The sequence below is a fragment of the Phaethon lepturus genome, unplaced genomic scaffold (assembly GCF_000687285.1).
Source record: "Phaethon lepturus isolate BGI_N335 unplaced genomic scaffold, ASM68728v1 scaffold20941, whole genome shotgun sequence".
Taxonomy (NCBI): Eukaryota; Metazoa; Chordata; class Aves; order Phaethontiformes; family Phaethontidae; genus Phaethon; species Phaethon lepturus.
Genome location: NW_010515825.1, coordinates 8,282 through 29,551, shown reverse-complemented (window position 1 = coordinate 29,551; position 21,270 = coordinate 8,282). Strand labels below are relative to the sequence as shown.

At 38.8% G+C, this 21,270-nt stretch overlaps 1 protein-coding gene across 1 annotated transcript in view; it reads right to left on the bottom strand.

Moving 5' to 3' along the window:
- Window positions 1-1,479: 1,479 nt before the first annotated feature.
- Window positions 1,480-21,270, bottom strand: part of LOC104627587 (ADAMTS-like protein 3) — a gene marked incomplete at its 5' end in the record, with an annotated part of 27,756 nt that continues 7,965 nt past the window's right edge. The window contains 8 exons of the mRNA XM_010295899.1: window positions 1,480-1,589; window positions 2,122-2,336; window positions 3,855-3,964; window positions 4,818-5,022; window positions 7,559-7,742; window positions 10,297-10,509; window positions 11,317-11,436; window positions 13,440-13,622. Of these exons, the coding sequence (XP_010294201.1) occupies window positions 1,480-1,589; window positions 2,122-2,336; window positions 3,855-3,964; window positions 4,818-5,022; window positions 7,559-7,742; window positions 10,297-10,509; window positions 11,317-11,436; window positions 13,440-13,622 (1,340 nt within the window). The remainder of the gene's footprint in view (window positions 1,590-2,121; window positions 2,337-3,854; window positions 3,965-4,817; window positions 5,023-7,558; window positions 7,743-10,296; window positions 10,510-11,316; window positions 11,437-13,439; window positions 13,623-21,270) is intronic.

The following is a 21,270-nucleotide window of genomic DNA, read 5'->3' as shown; positions in this document are numbered from 1 at the left end:
ATTTAAAAAACTGCTTAAACAATCAAGACCCATTGCTGATTAAAAAGGTAATGATCAGGAATATCCTCTCCTTGCAGTTAGCCTTGGACAGAATAGTCCACATTAAACATTTTCTATACAGTAGTGCTAATCTAATTTTCAGTGATGCAAACCCATTGTACAGGAATGCTGTTTCTAAAACTCTTCTTACAGCATACCCACTAATTAGTATGTAATGTAGTTCAGTAACGTAACACAAGATCCAAGTCAATACAAGCATTCAGGCCTCCAGTATATGCAGTAGTTTGGAAACTACAAAACAAAAAACCATCTGTCTCCTGCCTCCTATGGGGTTCTCTCTGCTTACAGCCCTAAATGAGACATAATCTGCAATATGGAAAATCATTTACCCGGCAATATCATAATCGGAATTTATCAACTTGCAAAAGACTCAATGGTTAATGGTCATGACGAAAAGTCATCTTGATGGAAAACTGCTCAAAATACAGTTCTTGCACTTGTCTATTATCATAATTAATAATTATTCCTTGGACATTTGCAGGGGGGCAGGGAGCAGAATATTTACTCAAGACAGAAAACCTGACAGCCATGTTTGGCCAGTTGTTGGCTCCCCATTTGAGTTGATGTGCAAGAGAACAGGGCTTGCAAATATTTCATTCACGCTCTCACAAGGAAGCCTTGTGTCTAATTTAAAATCAGTAGAAAAGTCTAATCATGCCAGAACTTCAACTGTAGATCAGTGACTATAGCAGAATGGAAACAATGGAAAATGACACCTCATTCATTTAAAACAGATCTATTGCTGTTTTGAAAATTGTACTAGCATCTACAATGTCTTTTACTGCATACACATCAGTACAAGCATGAAAAATTAAATGTACTTCTGTGTATCCATCTGACAGCTAGTATCAGTAAAACACATCCTGCGAGATCAACCCTTAAGCTCAAGCTGTTTATGAAAATGAAGTCACAGCCAAAAATTTTACAGCAACAATCCACAGCTTCTATAAATTTAAAAGTTGTGTTGAATATGATAAAACAATAAAAACAAAACCTAGGGATCAATAGTTGCCACATTCCAAAATTCTTCCAAGGATTTTGTGACTTTGTTTTTCTCATGAGTTAAGGACAGTAAGCACTACCTAGTACTTTTAGATAATGCTTTTCCCCTGATAAAATTATAATGTGATGGCCTGTAAAATATTACAGATGATATGCCATGATATTTTCTTCCTGATCCAGACACGAAAATGTTTAAAATATTAAAGTTCCATTGCAAAGAGTGGATAATAAAAGCTCCCACAAAAAATACCCTGCCCAGCATACCAACCTGCGATACTGTTTTTTCCTTAGCCCCATGTTTCCATGTAACTGTTATGACTAACGTCTTATTTACAAGTATATACTTTGAGCAGGCTAGTCTAATGAACCTCTTTTCCCATTTCTTCACTGCAGCATCATGAACTTTCCATAGAAGAGTTACATTTCTTGACATGATTGACAACATCTTTGTTTGTAGATGTCTATCAAGCATAACTTTAGTTGCTTTACAAATGTACAGTAGTGAGTTGTATCCTTGCATTCGCCTTCTGAAAAATATATTTAAACATTAAAAGGCTTTATAATGGGCAAAAGATAAATAGCAGAACTTCTCATTGAAATTGTAAACAACTAATGGATTCCTGGTAGCTTTGTAATTATTTCACGTTGCATTTCTGGCAACAGTGGATTCAAAGCTAAAACGAGGTCACAAATAAGAGGCGTGATCTCGCTGCATTCATTTACCTATTGTCCGTTTCAGAAAACTACCCCATCTTTCGGGAATTAACAGCTTGCTCAGAGACTTATGAGTCACAACTGGCACAGTCACCTAGGGAAGTTTGCATAAAACAACTTCCTAAATATCCTGTTTCTAAAAGTGCTTTTGAGGCTTTAATATCAAACTGGCCTACTCAGAGAAAAATAACCCCAGGATTATGAAGGGCTCCTTGGAGAGGATAGTTTTACCTTTGATGTACAATCAAACGCTTGCAGAATCATTAGTGTACAACTGTGAGTCACCTTCTAATATAACTGCTACAAACTATTATTATGCTCATATATAAATAAACATTTACATACTGCCACAGGATGTGACATTGCAGTGTTGCCAGGTCACTGGTCTCTTCCTCCATCCACAATACTGATGAGCCACAGGTTTGTTATTCTTTCCGTGTACACAGTACACTCGTCTCGATTGAAATCCACTCCCACAGTCCACGCTGCAAGGCCTCCACGGGCCTGTCCGCCAGTAGACATCACATGCCTCTGAAGAACAGTTTCTTCTAACAGGAGACCTGTGGAGGAAAACAAATGGCAGTCAAATGTTTCCTTTTGTGCTAAACAGAACAATAAAACCTATGTTGGAAGGGACTTGTGGAGACCGATTAGTCCAAAGCCCCTGCTCATAGCAGAGTAAACTAGACCAGGTTGTTCCAGACAGTCCCTGTGTTTTGAACATCTCCAAGGATGGAGACTCCACAACCTTTCTGGCTAACCTGTTCCAGGGTTTGAGAACCCTCACAGTAAAAAAATGTAGGTTGTTTTTTTTTTTGTATTTAGGTTGAATTTCCTGTATTTCATTTTGTGCCCATTCATCATGCCTCACTCACGAGGAAACAAAAGGCAAGGCCCTGTTTCTTTAAACCAGTTGCTTAATCCTGGGATAGAAAAAAGTGTTTTACCTTTGGGAAAACTTAACTGACCCTGAAATGTTGTATACTGGATGCTGCAAGTTCTTCATGCATAACCTCTTTCCTGAACACAAGTAACACTTCTGTGATGACACCGAACCTCCTTGAACATTTGAAGCTGCCAAAGTGATATCCTGGCTCTTAATAGTAAATGGAAGTTTCACCATGTACTTCAGCGGAGACAAAATTTCATTGTGTGTTCAGCAAAAGTGCTTTAAAATGCTCACAATTCAGAAGCACTTCTACAGCAAGAAATATGAAGAGCTGGGTTCAGTAATCTAGAAGCATGGCAACAATTCCCATGTATGTACTTGTTACTCATTTATTCCCAGCTCTTCATTGTCCTACCCACACATTCGGTCTGGAACAAAGTTTTGTGCCCCCAGGCCCCCATGTTCAGTTTTAGTTTGTCTTTAATTCAGTCTTTTTGAGATTATGGTGTTTTACAGAGACTGCCATCCAACCATAGCATAGCCCCAAGTGAATCTGCTGATCAAGATTCTGTGGAGGTGTAAAGCCTGTACCTTTTGTACTGAAAGGAGTTGTTTAAAGAAAGTAAAACAAATTAACAGAGTTCTTAAAAAGAATGTGTACCTTGAAGTAAAAAGTCACACCTTCTCAATCATTCAGTTTTTACATACCTCAACAGTACATACTAAGAGGAAAAATGAGATTTATTTATGCAGAGAAGTACACCTTATTTCAGTAATCATAAACTAGTAAAACAATTTACATGGTCCACAAAATAAGGCCCAGGAAAACGCTTATTTTATAAAATCCAGGCAGCAGTAGACCAGGGTAAAAGTAGTATCAGAAGAAATCTAGTTCAGCAATAATAAAAAAAGTTATGGCAGAGCACTCCAATTTCTATCTCCGTTTTTGGAATCAAGATTCTGTCACGCTACTTCTAGCTTTGCCATTGTCCTCCACAGTGGAGGACACCGACCAAATCCATTACCCTCCTTGGGTGTGCATCCAGTGTATACAAAGGGGTGACTGTCACAACCTCCTTGCCTTGTGTTTGATACATAAGAATTCACATATTTATACCGCATTGACAATCCTGTATCTTTAATTCAATCATCTAAAGAATCTAACTTGTAATAGCTTCAAACTGGATACCTCTTTGTTCCATCACAAGAAGAGTTTGGCACCAAAGATCCATTACGAAGTTGACATATAAAGTGACGATGCTGTAAACCTACAGGGTGGCCTAAACAGCGACCAGAACACTAAAAAGTGAGAGAAAAGGGTGAGGGGAAAGAAAAGGAAACCAAGTTAACAACAGAATTACCCTTCTAGGCAGTTACCCAGTTACACAACCCAGACATAATTTTTGATCTGTATTTCTCCTTCTTCAACCCTATCACACCTCAGTTCAGATAAGGCCTACGTATTTTGCATTCTCTGTGTGCAATTTTGCCAAGATACTGACTTCCCTACCTATTCGTAAAGCTAAATCCATTGTCTATACTCCTGTCATTTCACATCTCTAGTGCTACAGCATTCTTTCTGTAGCTCTGACAATCCCAAACTAATACCTCTATCAGGAATGCGCCAACAGTAATTCTCTTAATTCATTACTTTGCTCATTGAATAGTAAACACTGTGTCAATAGTCATAAAAATTACATCAATATCAGCACAAGTTTACTGCACAAATGAAGAAACATAGAAGATGAAAGAAAGCAGAGTTCTGTGTATTAAATATTGTGTCAACTGCTTTTGAAGCACATTCATATATCTTTCTTTGGGGACTTCACAAGTACAGCTATGCAAACTGTGTTCTTCTAAGACTGCAATAAAAGCAATATATTAGCTGAAAAAATGGAATACATAGTAATGGATTAGCTTATAAAGTATACTGAAACTAATACTCAGGTTTCGGATCACGTCTTCAACAAATAAAAGCAGCTCAGACATCAGAAAATGAGAAGAAAAACCAGGTAATTCAGTGGTCTGAAAGGGAATTGCAACTAGTGGCAGATAGCTCTTCCCTTGTGCAAGAGAACAGATGTTCAGCCAATGTTATGATGACACTGATATACTTTTATGACATGAGTTTCAGACAAACTCTGTAACTTACCTGGCCTTTTGTCTGTATCGTCCCCACTGTACACAAATGACCCATACAGGGTTTCCTTCCCACAGGACGATCTCTGCGTACACAAGCATCTGGTAGCAGTGTCAGCACACTGCCGTTGGCTTTTACTTGTTGACAAGTTATTTGTCGATAGCGAAATCCATTGCCACAAGATGCAGAGCACTCAGACCACGGGCTAGTTACCCACCTACAAGATGCAGAGACAAATTTATAGCAACTGTTAAAGATTGCAAACTTGATGGTAGTTTGCAGCAATCTGCAACCAAAAGTCAAAAGAACTCGTCATTGCAAGTTTTAGATGTGAGAAAAGGTAAAATCAGCTTTTTCAGTTGTTAAGCAAGATGATATAAATTTGGTTAACTGATGACTTCTAAGATAACTGTGGCTCAATATATGCTAACAGAAGCTACACAGCTTATTACACAAAAGGTTGTACTAAGTAAACCCTACAGACCCTGCTGTATTTAACATTTCTGAAGGAAGGACAGCATACTTTTCCATAACTTACATAATGAATAGTACTGATTTAGTTACTACTAAGGTAACAGGTGTCATAACTCATCCAAATTTATTACATCAAGATCTTGCTAGATAATGGCTTAAGCAGAACATGTTATTTATTGACTAGAAGTTGCAGAGATTATCTTTTATGGCAGCTAGGAACAATACTGGGGAAGCAGCAGGTGGCAATATAATTTATTTGACTTCGTCTTTTCATAAATCTAGGCTAGAAATACAGAATGCGACTTTATGCATAGCACAACTGATAACAGGGAAAATACTCTATTCTCTTTACCAATTATTTCATGTTCTTGCAGTCAAACAGTTTATATCCATTCAAGGAAGATTAATCTTTTACAGTCTGGACCCTTGTCTTTTTCTCCCTTTTGAAGCTCAAGTACTTTGGCAAACATTTGGTGCAGCGCATGCACAGCAAGTCAGCAAGACCCAAATTTGGCAAACACTTAAAGCACAAATTAAGTACATGCTTAAACCCTTCTATTTGCTTAATTGTACTTCTATGCTGTGCTGGAGAGAAATGATTAAATACATGCAGAACACTTTGAATAATAAGGGCCCATGACACTGACCGTACATCTAAAGCTTTTATAACTCCATGGATACATTCTGAAGAGTTGCCTTGGTATGAGATCTGCAGAAATCAGTAAGTGGGGAAATGGAAAGGGAAGCCCAAACATTTTGCACTTCCCTCCCAGGTCAGTAATAGCAGGGAAGGGGGAGAGGTTAGAGGCACTAGGGACCAGACACAGGGCTATTTTCCAGGCATCTGGGATGCTCTTCCTATATAGGAAGTGTGGAACACTTCATAAAGGAATAACAATTTGTATGTTAGCGTACACGTATAATTCAAGGTAAGAGTTTATGATGTTAGTATACACACAATTCCCTTCCACTTGTAAATATATAAAGCCAAATTAAATGCAAAATACATCTAAGAATTTTAATAAGAGAGAATTTAGGTCCCAGTCTCTTTAGCTAGATGAAATAATTGACTGGGTTTTGTGGTGAATACTCTGGGTCCAGTGATAATCAGACTGTTAAGTCATGCACTGCAGCCCACTGAAAAGGCATGACCTTGCTCAGGGGAGCACCGAGCCCTCTAGTGTCCTCCTAACTCTCCGTCATCTGCTCGGAATGGCTGGGTTTTAAGAGGGAAACCTGCAACTGAGTCTGTGTGTTTCAAACTATTAGTTCTATTTCAGTATTTTTCCACTGGCAAAAAGTTTGCTTGTTATGGGCTGGGCAGAGCTCAGACTCACAATTTAAGATGATCTGTTTTTTTGGCTGCTAATAATGAAATATAAACAAATTCATCCTGATATTTATCTGTTGCTATGTTTTCTGTATTTAGAACAGAGTTTAGAACATACTGGCAAGATGTACCCCCACAATGTCAGTTAAGGTCTTAACACTTCTCTCCAAATATTTTTCAGTGAGGGACAGCTCCAAAATGTGTGCATGACTTTTCATCCCTCACAGATTTTTATGTTGCTGACAGCGATGGCCAATTTTTTTAAGCAACGGAAAGCACTTGTTTTGAGGACTCCTGTGGGATTTCCTGCTAAAAACCTAGAGCAACGCCTTGTTGAGCTGGAAAGCTCAGTGCAACTCAGGAAGTCGAGAGGTAAGGTTTTGGCTATTGGAATCAGATGTTGTGATATACTTGCCTGTGATGTAAGGTTTTCTGCCCCAAGATCACAAGGTAACCCAGTTGATCCAGTGAGAAAATTGTCAGGGAAGGACATGCAAAGAATGTGCCACCGTGGTGAGGGGCATTAGCGACAAATGAGGCATTCCACAGTAAACATCCTACTCAGAGCTCTGCTGGCACGGAAGGAGAGGAGGTGAACACAGAGTATCCTGGCTGAGTTTTCTCTCTGTGCGTTGGCACAGACTCCGCAGAACTAGCAGCTCACAATGTCTCGGAGAGACCTCCAGCTTAGCTTTTAAGGGGTTAGCGTGGTAGCAGCAAGACTTGCTGCAGCTGTGCGGAGACTTGCACAGATCTCATTTATTCAGCTGAATCGAGCATTCCCCTACTTGCTTGTGAACCATTTTCACATCTCTCATGCTTTAGGCTTCATGATGAAGTGAAATCCACATTTCATTCTCAGAGTATTGACACAGAAACGACATCAGGAGCTTATGAGTGCATTTTAATATACATAGAGCACATGGAAATAGAGTAGAAAGGAGTTTACCTGGCAGGGCAGTCATTTGTGTTGCATGGCTGGTAAATAACCACTGGCTTTTGCAACTGTCTGCATAATGATTCGTTTACTTTCTGTTTCTCTGCATTCATGCATTGTAGTCTTCTGGAGCGGGTTCCTGAATTCCCACAGCTAGCAGAGCAATTACTCCACTCCGCATATTCCCATCGATAATCTTAAGAAATGCAATTGAAAGTAGTGTGAGAGAGGCACTACACGTTGTAACTGTGTCACGTTTTAATTGATTTGGCAGCATATTCTGTGAGCTAGATAGACACTCGCTTTTCTGCAGAGGATGCAGTATTTCAGCATTGCGAAAAGGGACCATAAGCCAAAGTAGAATTTAGTCCTACTCAGCTTCCCCTCAAGTTCAGCCCCTACACATGAGCATGAAGTTCTCTAGAAAGCCAATGGGATCAGCACAAGTGCATATGACAGGCAGAACCTGGCTCACAGTAGGAACTGATGAACTTCTTTTAAAAATTTTTATAAGATTTTTGTACACTGAGCATTAAAGAGAGGAAATGGTAAATCAGGCTCTCTAGGTTTCCTGCTGTTCTACAGTAAGTTTATTCTGAAGAAAACTCATCTTAGTCCAGACACATTATATCAGGACTTTAAAGAATCCTCTACTAAATGACAGAAAAGTGTTTAATGCATAAATAATTTGCCACTGAGGCATCTGGCAAGATGAAAAAGGAATTTGTTTTAAAGAGCATTTTATATTAAAAACTAATCACCGCTAACAATTACTACCTTTATATTTAGTCACAATTCCACACTTACCCCTGTCCCTACAATTTTTTTTTTTCTTTGACACTTGGTAAAAGATGAAGTACTATGCAATGTTGACAGATTTTTATGTGATCACAGGAGGAGTCAGATTTTTCTGTAATAACCAAGAATAATTGATAGCTACCAGCTGTGTCCACAGGCTCGCTCTTCCAGCACATAATGAATTCTTTAACTTATTGTTTTTCAATGTTTCCTTATTACTTCTGGGTTTCTTAAAATAATACAGAAGGGCTTTTTTCAAAGTAGAAATAGTTAAATTTACTGACTGCAACTATGATGGAGAGACTGTATTGTTTGTTTAACTAGGATGATACTGCTCAGAAGTGCCCTCAATATGCCTACTGTGCAAAAACCGCCAAAGGAGATTTTGCAGTCTTACAAATGCAAGGGTGTTTCAGTGACGAAACGTTTACATAGGCAACAATCAGAGTTAAAGCTCATGACTAGAAAATGGAATCTCCCCAAAATACTGAGCAGCCTGCCCGGAAAGGGCATTGGGCAACCAAAAGGCAGGCCAGCTAAAGGCTACAGGTGGACAGTTCAATACCTGGTTAGACCTGTTCAGAAATTCTAAGTTTAATGAGATCTATATTAGGACCAAGGCCTGGATATACTTTTTTTATAACCTCTATTGAGACATATTCTGACACAGATCATTAATGTTTTGATTTACTTTCGATTTTAAAAATAAACATTTTGATCATAGATACGTTTCAGTAAAATTACCTTGGAAATGTAACTGACTCTGCAACCCCATACATACCAGCACCATTCTCACCCAAAAAAGTAATCCCCTGGCAGTCACTGAGAATACGCTTACACACAGTGTAGGGGATTTGTAAGATCTGATCTTACAGCTTGAGTCTTTTGCATGTAAAGAGTAAGCCAAATCATATTGATATGTTGATAGATAAATCACATGCAAAAACTTTCAATTTCAACAGACACTTGTTTTTAAACCTGACTTGCATTCCCTGGGCATTGACTGGTTTGAGATTTTTTTTTTTTTTAAACTGTCAAAGGGAGTTTGGTGCTTTGCTGCCAGACTCTTAGTAGGATCTAATTTCCAACTTTCTTTTTTAAAACCCAATCGTAATGTAATTAATTTCTAAAGCATTTTAAATATTTAAAACTTTATACAGTGTTTACAGATACAGCCTATTGTCCTGCTGGTGCATACAGAATCATAGTATAGTTTCGCTTGGAAGGGACCATTAAAGGTCATCTAGTCCAAGCCCCCTACAATGAGCAGGGACATCTTCAACTAGACCAGTTATGTAGGACCCTCGTGAAATTCATCTGTAATCCTCAGCTGCACATTTTATAACCTGCTAACAGAAATGTAGTTTTGTGCAAGCGCATTACATTGAGAACATTAAAAAACGTTCTTGAAATCTTAACGTGGCAATTGATGAGTGTGCAGTGTGCCCTAGTAAATTGATATGTTTAAGGGTGACTACAGTAAGATGGTTACCATATCATCGTACTGACCCTGGAATATGATTATTATCATAAAAGAATTTTAATGTAATTAAGATATGTGCAAAGATGACCTCAAAGTCAGTTTTGTTTCAGTTTAGTGGGCTATCATGGCAGCAATTTGTATTACTTGTTGAAGGGGTATTTGAGAAAACCTGCCTGATTTAAAACTGTTTAAGAAGCAAGACATTGAATCAGGCAACATTCTCTCAGCTACGCAGCTAAGAAATGAGAACCCCTACATGATATTTGGATACACATTAATTCCCATATCCAACTCTGAGTATGGACATTGTCTATTGCCTTAAATGGGACTATTCACATATGTGACGTTTAAAAATGTGTTTATGAATTACTTCCTATGTATAAAAGCAGGTTAGGTTTCAGGAAAGACTTTACAGAGTGAAAGAAAATAGTTTTAGATTTAAGAATTTGTCATATAATTTTCCACAAACCTTCCTTCTTGACATTTACCCAAACTGACATTGGTTTTGCACTAGCTGAAGTCCAACATTGGAATTGTCCAGCAAATTGACCATAGTTGGTGTTCACCTCTAGGATACGACCCCCAACCAGGGTTCGGTATTCCAAGGTTTTAACTTTCTCAATCGGACTGTCTCCGAAAAGCCAGTGAACTGTATTTCTGTAGCTGGGCAGCACTGGGCAACCTAAAAATCAACAGCATTTTAGCAGGTTTTTCTAAACACATTGAAACATTTGTGAATAAGTATGTACGATTGTGTGATTCTACATAAAATACCTTTCCAGTCTAAATAAAAACAAGAGTATGCATAATAAATTCACTGAAGTCCAAGCTATGGCCCAAAATCCTGACTGCCCCTTGAGGGTTACCAGCTGTGTAAGCTGATGCATACTTGCCATAGTTCTTTATATTTTTCAGTAAGTTCTTACAAACGTAACTTCTACATGAACAAAGGGTGTGGGAGGAACAATTATTTAAATAGAACAAAGATTTCACCCCAGACACTACAATATGCAAATAGAAACTCTTTTAGTACAAACCTATCTGTTTTGGAAAGGAGTCAAACACATTAAATGAAATTGCTGCATTTTCACTGCACAGGCACAAGCAGAGATGGAAACAGAGGTATTCATTTAGACAGAAAAAAAAACCCAACCAGTTCTAGAGCCCAGCTGAATCCCCTCCCACCGCTTTCAAGTGAATCTCAAAGAGAAATTATGCAGCTTCAGTCTCATGGTGAGTCACCTAGACAATGCCTAAAGGGTTGCCATTTTAAAACCTTATTTGAAAAGCCAAATAAAAAAATAATTGTATCTCTTACCCTGAGGCTCCCTCCCTGATAACAGAAAGCTGAGATAGGGTTAAGAAATCCAGCACGTCGCCAAGCCCAGACTCTTAGGAATTACACTCACTTTCTCCATGGGGCTCTCTCCATTACAAAGAAATGGATAAATGATATCGTTTAAATGACAAAGCAGAAAAGACAACATACCTATTCTTAGTGGATCTCCAGGTATCACACTGATATTTGTACCAATTCCAGATGCCATTAGGACACGCTTTCTTCTGCTTCCCTTTGATAATAGAGTGTTATTTTCTATATATCTTTGTTCTGTAACACAATGCATAAGATCTCTTCTTAGCAAGAATTATATTAAGATGCTAAAAAAAATTGTATCAAAATATCCAACATGCAAGTTATGAAACAGGAATTCTTTAGGATTAACCTCATTTATGCAGTTAAATTGTCCATCTAACAAAAATACTTCAGATATGTAAACAGAGACATGCAGGAATTATAATGTTTATGAAAGTTTTTAAATTAATCAGATTTATTGAATTTTATTTATTACAAAAATAAGCCTGTAGCACTTCATGTAAAAACAAGATTTACAGGACACATGATGTATTTCCTGTTTTTCGTGACAATGTTGTTTATTATTACCAGTCATTCACATACAGGAATTTTAAGAAAAATAATTCTCTCAGTGGAATCAGACCAATTCCTCTGTTCCATTAGATGGAATTACGACAAAGTGCTACAACAGAAAAGAAGAAAATCTCTTAAAATCTCATTATGCATGGAGATAGCATAATGTATGCAGAATCATATGCCTATCACTATAGCAACTCCTCCTTTTTATCTTATGCCAGACAGAATAACTGCCAAAAATGTGGGCAATCTGTCAGCAACACACAGTTCCTGCCACTTAGTCAACATTTCTTTTTTAATGAATGTGCATAATATCCATGATTCTCCTTCCGTAATGGTTTAAATCTTTTATTATATTCTAACTTCCGTGGGTCGTTTTACATCGGTTCAACATTTTTACTCAGCGTGCAATGGCTGTACGAGGCCTCCTGCTTGTCTGCGTAAACACCGGGACAAAAAAGTCTCCACAGGACCATGGTGAGGCCAAGTCCCGCGCAGGCAAAAGGCTAGCTGCCTGGTCAGTCCTTCGGAACTTTTATTTGAAAGGCTGCACAGATTCTGCTCTGCTGCTTGACTGCCCCAGTAATTGCTGCAGCAAAGCCCAAGAGCCTGACTTGATGTTGCTTTAGACACCAGTGAGTCAGGGCAATCTGCAAGCCCTGACACCAGAAGCCCTCCTATTTCACTGCAGTTTTGTACAGCCAAAAGAATTGCAGAATTTGGCCCGCTCCTATCCACTCAAGATTTATTTGAACTAATGTCATGTGACCAGAAATAGAAACAAAGTTCAGACTCTTGTAAGCAATCTTCCCAGTCGCATCATTATAATAATATACCTCTCGGGAACATCTGAAGTTTTGATGTAGTCCAGGAAAACCGAACCCAAGAAGGGAGCTTCAGTCTACACTCATCCTCACACAGAGACTCCTATTGTGTCTTTGGTACGTCTTCCTTGGCCAACGGAGCCAAACATCTATAACCTGCCCTACACACGTGTGCCTAAGAAAGCAAGCTTTGTAGCAGGATCGGCCATGTATAACTGCATTGTACTTCATGCAGCAAAATGGTGAGAAAGTTAATCTCTAGAGCTGAATGATCCATTTATTGGAGCCATTTGTAAGGCACGATTGTATTACACAGTATTACATTATTAATCTACGAGTCATTTAAATGGAGTTTTTCTTTACATTTTCTATTCTGAGAGCAACTCGTATTCAGAATTTTTTGTTTTCCATTTCACTACATTTTATTGGCCTCTATAATTACAAAAATTACCCAAGTCTAAAACTGGCCTTTGCTTTCATTTCACTGCATTTCCCTGCAGATTTTCTGAAGAACTCAGGCCTGCCCCGTTTCCCTAGATAAAAGCACTGGGAACAAGGTAATATTGACAGTGGATTCAGTTTTCTAATGTGTTTGCTTGTTTTAAGGGCTGATATTTGTTGCCTGGAAGCAAGAAGATGGAACAACTTTTGAAGAAGTCACGAGTCAAACCATCTGTACCGATGGAAACGGTACAGGAAACACAAAATAGAGAACAGATCCCAGGGAGTCAGATGCAGTCAAAAATGCCAAGTTCATAATGAAGCGTTGAGTATCCCCCCAACTACTTTACTGGTTAAATTTCATAACCAAAGTGGCTCACCGTTGTTATCAGGAAGGAATTCTCATTTAGCACTTACCAGTTAAGTGGAGAACAGATGCAGCTTCAGCTTTTCCGAGCGCGTTGGTTGCTCTGCAAGTATATGTTCCTGCATCTTCATAGGAAACATTCCTCAGAAATAGAGAGCCATTCAAAACCAAGAAAGAATTGATTTGTGGAATGTCTTTCTTCTTAAACCATGTTACATTTGGTTGGGGAACACCTTTAAAATGCAAATATTTATTGAGAGATACACGCCATGGGCTTTATATTGCTAATTGCTACCATCACATTCAAAAATCCTAAGTTCCTTCGTCATTTCACAGATAGTGTAAACCAAAGTAACAACACTGCAGCAAAACAAGTACTTTTTTCCACTCACAAAACTTGTCAGTTGTGAGCCCTATTAATAAATCCGTATCCCACTGAGATTAAAGGTTAAGCACTGTAAGGCAAGCTCACAGAACAGCTTTAAAAACTGCTACCAGTCCTACAAAAGCAATGTGCTCATCTGTCTTGCTGCTGAAAGACGAGACCATGAACCCCAATGAGAACCAATTAGCATAAAGATCTGCACAGCATCTTTTCATTCAACCTGCAACCCAGAATAGAAAAAAGATATATTTATCAATCAGATTAGAAAACATATGTGGCCAATTTCCACAAAAAAAGTTCCTGAAAACTTCCCCAAGTAGCAGGTGTCCTATATAGAACTTGTCACAATGCAGCGCGAAGGAAAAGGAACAGAAAGGGCTATTAACAACTAAACGAGGGGCTCAGTTGTTAAGCAATCTCATTTACCATGTTATAGAAAGCCAAAGGTCTATCATCATTCCTACTGTAACACTTGAATTCTGAGAAACTCAGCATTTGCAGATTTTGTCATTCTAAGTTTTAATCAATTAATGGCTTTGGACATTTATTTTTAATTAGATTATTTTTTCACTGGCACAGTACCACCCTTGTGGGAGGACTTCTACTGTTTTATTTTCCTCAAACATTTGCCTTTAAAAAGATACTTTGCAAGTTGGCAAAGCAGACACTTCATTGCTTGTGCTCTGGTTGAGCTGCTGCAGCAGAAGTGCTCTTTCAAAGCTCCAAAATCCTAGATAAATCACGGGCTAAGTCTGACACACGTGGCACGGCGAGTAGCCGCAGAGGGGCACAAAGGCACGGGGCAAGGCAGAGCGGTTAAATGATCTTTCACCTGAACTCTGTTTCCTCTATATAAATTGATCGGTGCTCACTGAAGACTACCAAAATGGGTCCTACTATAGAAGCTGACCTGAACGTGGGACATTTGGAAGTTTCAGCCATATTGAATGCTAATTCAGTCTCCTCTCTTCGCAGATCATTGTGCAGTATTACTTTACAGATGATGTCTTCATGATGTGGAATAGCCTTTAGGAACAACTTTAACATTTCAATCACTGGCTTAGCACTTCCAATGCACACCTCAAGTTTTTCCTTCACTGTAATAGGAACCAGACATATTTTTTGGAACCTGCTATTTCACTGAAGGAAAAAGCTCCTCCCACCATTTTGTCTGTCTGGAGAAAGACGGCAGAGAGAAACACTCTTCTGCATAATCACAGATTTTATTCTGGACGATTTAGCAACTGTTCAGTGCTTTTAAAGTCATGAGATTGTGTTTTACTGAATAAAACTGCATAAAACAAAATACAGATCCACAAAGTGCACAAGGGTGAAAAAAGACAGGCTGTTTTTCAAGTTTCCAGAAGAAGCTTTATACCACTTTGAGAAATCCTTTTGGAATCAGGATGAGGTCTTGTTTTAAGGGTCTTTTTTCCATTTTACCCCAGCTTTCTGGCTAAAGTGTATCATTCTCAGACATATTTTTCCTTTGCAGTGTACTTTCCATGGCCATTCAGGCATATATACTTACTATGCAGATGGGCTGTGGAGGTGTTGCAAGGATGCTGAGCTGTTTTAATCTAAGACCTAGAGGTTTGCAGCCAGACTACCCTCAATGGCATCGAAATCCTTCAGAGCAATCAGAGCCAAAAATAAGCCAGAAGCAGCACGGTTGAGATGGGACTGAAGTCTAAATATTTGTAGTCAAATTCCACAAAACACAAAAACACAAAAATGTTTGGAAAGGTTCAAATTTAAGCTTTTAACCTGAGCCTCTGTCAAACTTCAGCCCAATACTGCACCATGACACTGTCCTCTCTATGCTCTCGCCATAGCATTCAGAAATGTACTTCATTCCTGGGATTTAACTTAAGTAAAATAATTCTTTCTTCCAAGGTTGGTTTGTATCATAGAATTTATCCCGGAAAAATTGCCATGTCTCTACAGTTCTACCCATGTCTCATTCAGAGACATGTAGAGCCTTTTAAAACCTGGACTGGAGTTCATTGTACAGAAGAAATCTGAAGAACAGCTTTGCCTCTCATTTTAAGTTCAAAATTGGGTATCTGTCACACACCTTAAACTCAGTTCAAGTTTAGCAAATGATTCTTTCTTTCTCCAAAGAGCTGTATACATTTCTCTTTAGGGGAAACAAGCACGTAATGCCACACACACAAGTAAATCAGACCATTTCTCCAGTGAATAATGCGAATACACAAAACATAAATTCTTGGTCTAAGGAGCAGAAGTGTGGATAGAGCCCTGCATGGCAGTCCAGCAACCGGTCCACCTGAAATGCACAATGAATCCATCCAAGCAATCTTAGGGGTGCTGTCACTTACAGGTAAAGTTGGTGGAAAAAAAAAAACCATGAAAAAGTCAGTTAAATACGTAATGGAAAACACACCACCATCGTGCATTATACCTGGTTATCGCACGCTGTCTTTTTAAAACAGAGTTAATGTTATCTCGATACCTTCAGGGTACATCCATAAACGTGAGTTATTTGAGCTGAAAATAGTAGTGGGGATAATCACAACACTCCTGCATTGTATTTTACCCAAAACTACTGAGAAGTAAGATTTTTATCTAAGAGTTAATAATTTTTATGTGAATGTATGCCGAGGCCCTGTGAGCCGGCCCCTTCACAACTGTTTCAAGGACCCTTCAAGCTTTTGCATTTCATGGTTCCTTCACTTTCCCCAATGTTTGCATCACTATCTGAGAGTGAGCCTGGGAGATACTGGACCATCAGCTTGAGCCCAGAGCTAAGGAAAAAAGGAAGATACCTTTCAGAGAAGGGTTCAGAGACCTACTACAGGCTGGAGTATAGCGGGAAGGCAGGAGAGGGGGCAGGACTCCGCACGCTCTGCAGTCAGGACATGACTGTATGCTCTAACCCTGCCTTCAGGGGAACCCAAAACTGCCGAGCACAAACGGGGTACAAAGCTTTTGGAGTTGTGCTTCCAGAGAGATGCAGAAGAGAATCGGGCCAGAAAAAAAGTTTAATTGGGTGGTGCTATCCCATTTGCTGATAGGCACCCTATAATGGGATTAAAGAAATAAAGCAGGAGAAAAAGACGTCCCTTATGGTCCAGGTCCTTTGCATTCTTCGGCAAAGCAGCACGTACACTTCAAGCTTTTCTGGACAGCTTCAGTGTATCTGCATGTTTGTATTGCCAGTCAAAAATCCTTTTCTGCCCTAAGTCTCAGGAGAGACGCTGAGTTCTTGTGCATACTGTCATTTCTGGAATTCCTATCAGGAGAAACTGTCCTTCTGTTGGAGGATACTAAAAAAACCCCTACCTTTAGGTGGGCATTTATCTCTTTAATAGTCTCTGTGCTCCTTCTCATAACATGGCACACAGCAGAACCTCAGCATGCAGTCACCATTTATACATTTCAGGTGAAAAATCTTCTGTCATGCAGATTTTTGATGCTTTTCCTTTAGAGCAAACCTTTAGAAATTAGACTCCATATTTACTACTCCTGAGATAAGATTTTTCTTCCCTGCTGGTATGCAGCACTGCACACTGAGCTAAGTCTCATCTATCAGCTCTTGTGAGAAAGCTGGCAAAGTACACAATTCCCACATTCCTCTTCTGACAAGACTCTTACAGTAGCAGTGTGAAAACCACCGAATTTCCTACACAGAAACGGCAGGATAGAGTTTAAGCATACCATCAAAATGCAAGAAAAGCTTTTTTTTTTTCCTAGGCAAGTAGTTAAGGTCCAAAACCTGTGCTTGATCCTTCAATATTCATGTAAATAAAACTTTAAAAGTTTTAAGTACTGTTTTCTTACCCAAGGAGAGACAAAACTAAGCAAAAATAAGCTAAACCATGAGGTGTTGGTGGGGTTTTTTTCTTTTTTTTCTCTTAAAGGTGACAAACTGAATGGAGCTGAAATTATACTTAAGCTTTGGGACATGTTTGTAGGACTTCATGGAGGAGTTCATCTTGTGCACAAGGTGGAATTTTACTGCAGATAGTTGACTTTTCTTTACATACAGGTTGATATACACAGGGACTTTACATGGACAAAAATAACATTCACACTATCTTCAAGAGCCTTTTTCCATTACAGAATTGTAGTGAGAAAACTATTAACAGACTTGTTTAAAATCTCATTACATTGAATTTTAAAAATATGTCCTGTTTACTGCTGTGATTTTCTGCCCTCTGTTCTGACAGAGAAGTTTCTACTGTTGTCATTTGTTCTTTCTCAGACAGTTCTAAAATGTGTCTTATCTTTCAACTTACTGTCCAAATTTAACACATCTACATCAGCTTCTTCTAGAGAATGACTGCCTTTCTGTATCCATCAGAAGACACCAAATCATTCTGGGAATTATTTCCTAGACCTTCTCTTCAGGAAAAAAATAAACCTTCCAGTTTGTAATCCTGGAAGTTATTCCCTACCTACATCAAGAAAATATTACTTTCAAGCTGAAGAATTCCTGGTTTGATCCCCAGCCAGTACAAAAAGGGGAAGAGGTAAGAGATGGCCTGTAGCCACCTTTGTTTCCTTCATACCCCACCTCCGCACAGATGCGACTTAGGATGAGCCCAAAGGTATCGACTCAACCAAACTGCCAAAAGTTCAGAATCCCTGAGAGCGATTTAGATTCAAGTGAGAGTTCCATCACCGACATCAGCTAGTAGCAGAATCAAACAATCATATCCTGTGGCTCCAAATCAGGAAAGCGCTTAAACATGGGATTAAATCATCCCTATTAGGGAATGCAATTAAACACATGCTTATAATTAAGAATGGCTGTAATTGTCCTTCATGAACAAAGATGCATTCCTGAACTCAGGCCTTCTTAGTCTTAGAAAAACCTTAAAAATCAGAATCTTACTCTTACAATGGGTCTAAATCCTCTGATGTTAAAAATTTCTACTATAGACCTAAGTGGCTATAAAATTTGAAAATTAGTTTAATCTATTTTTCTGACCTCAAGCACAGGTTATTTTCCACTAGCACTGGAGCAGCTCTAAAATACTCAGTGTTCCATGAAAAAAGTTATTTTCCACCATGAGTGTCCCTGGGACAGCAAATGTTATGGAAAAAAAATCTCCATCTCTGGATGGGACTGTGAAACACGTGTTTAAAAAAAGAAAAAAAAAAAAAAAAAAGGAATCCACACTATGGGGTGCCCTTAAAATATTCAGTGTTCAAAAACAAATTTCCTCCAACCTTGAAAGCCCTATGAAATATTACACACCATAAAAATCTTGGCCTACTAAATAGTTGCTCTAAAACATTGGATATGTCTTCAGAAATTTTTCCCCAGCTATGTAGAATCTCATAAAGTATTCTGTATTTCCCATTCAAGAGCAAGGCAGAACTGTGCTGGCACAAATCACATTTTGCTGTACTTCACTAAAAGTTTACCTAACTTTAGAGGCTAAATTTGTATGTCATCTTTCAGAGGAAACAGTTCTGGGACAGTAATATACACAGTGAATGTCATCTGATTATTATTTATTCTACAATCACTAACACCTACAGTGGATTTAGCATAACTTACAATGCAATTTCTTTGATTGATACGTCTTCATATTTTCTCCAGCAGAAGTTGCAAACTGCCTTTCTATTCATCTCAATGATGCTTGTGTGATCAACTTCTAGTGAACCCTAAAAAGCATAAACCATGCTGCTACTGACATTACCTGCATGAATCTTGCCAACTTCACCGGGAAGAATAGTCTTGGACAGAGAGCCAACAGGAGACATTTTGGCACTTGGGTATCATCCTCCAACCTGCCCTCTCATACTGCCCCATTCTTTTGCAATCTTTCAAAGTTATTACCTCTGCCTCTTCCTACCAGCCATCCAACAGTCCCTCTTCCTAGGTGGTAGCAGTATCTGGCAGGATTTCGAGATGCTTACTGATATCTGGTGACATCATTAGAGGGGATCCTGAAGCAAGACCCCTTTCCATTCCACCCTTGCTACAACTCTGTCAGGTCCTGTTTAGTTCTCTGGCTGCCAGCTCAAAGAGAACTTTATCTTTTTTCCAGCGGCAGAAGTTTAAGGCTAATATTTTTCAAAATCGGGCATTTAAAATAAGGTAACTATATTTAGACAACTAAATAAGAGGATCTGAGCTAAGTATGAACTCGGAAATGGCTGCTAGACTGAATTCTGTAGTTGACCCCAACACAGACTTGGTTGGTGTGCATTAGGGCAATTCTGCAATTCAGAACTGTTACCAGAGACTGTTTTGCCCAACTGGTTAGTAATTATACTTTCGCTTTACTGAATAGCCATGCTCTACCACCAAGGACCCAGACATTTATGGCCATAAAGTAGATACCTACTTAGGGACTTGGAAAATATAATTTTATCAGAAATGAAAGAACCACACAGGAATTGCCATTCTTAGCCAAACCTGAAGTCCACTTAACTCAGCACTTTGTGTCCAGTGATGGGCACTTGGGGATGTGTAGGCAAGAGTACTAAAACCACGGCATTTATTGAATGACCCTTCGTTAATATATTTTCCTAGCTTCCAGAACCCGATGTAGGACTTAAACCATCATGCTTGTTTCCTCTAATATTGCTCTTCTCTCTACATTTTCTAGCACTACTATATCCCTTTCAAAATGAGATTAGCAAGTTGCAAACAGGATTCACCACAGCTTTAAGCAATGGCCAACTTATATTTTCTATTCTTTTGTCGATTCCTCTGCCATTAGTTTTGATTTGCCTTTATGGACACCACCCAGGGAGTGTGCTGGTGTTCCCGTGGAACTAACCAGCATGACTCCACAAACCTTTCTAAGTGGCAGTCATTTAGGTACAGCCATGTGCACATGTCTACATTTAAGGTTATTTGTTCTGTATGTACATTTATTCTGCAAATATAAATTCTGAATATCCTCATTTAGCCATTAAACATTATTTGTGTGACCCTGCTGCAACTCTTTGCAGAGTTTTCGATCTGATTAGCTTTTATGAATCTTGATCCTTCACAGCTTTAGTCAGCTAACTGTTCATATTCAGAACTTTTATAAAAATGCTGAATCTCACGAATCCCAGAATAGAGTCTTGGGGCACCCTACTGGTAACCTCTCTCCACTGTAAAATTTGACCCCTTGTTCCTTCTGATCATTTAATCGGGTGCTAACCAACAAGCTAACCTCTTCTTTTACACTATGAGAGTTTGTTAAACTTTGCCAAGGGAACTTCTTGACAGCTTTTTGCAAATGGAAGCAGGGAGTATCAAGAGAATACCCACATGCTTGCTGAGCATTCCAAGAACTCTAATAGATTTTTGAAATTTTACCTTTCTCTAACACAATCCATCATAACCCTTCCTGAATTAGGAATTTGAAGGAAACGCCTGCCTCAAATAAGGAAAGCTGGGAGAGAAAGGGAGAAACACACACCAAAAAAAGCAATGCTGTAAAAAATTCCAGTTCATGTGGTTTTCCCCCACAATCTCTCTAGGCTATTTCTACATTAGCAAATAGCGGAGGGCAGCAGGA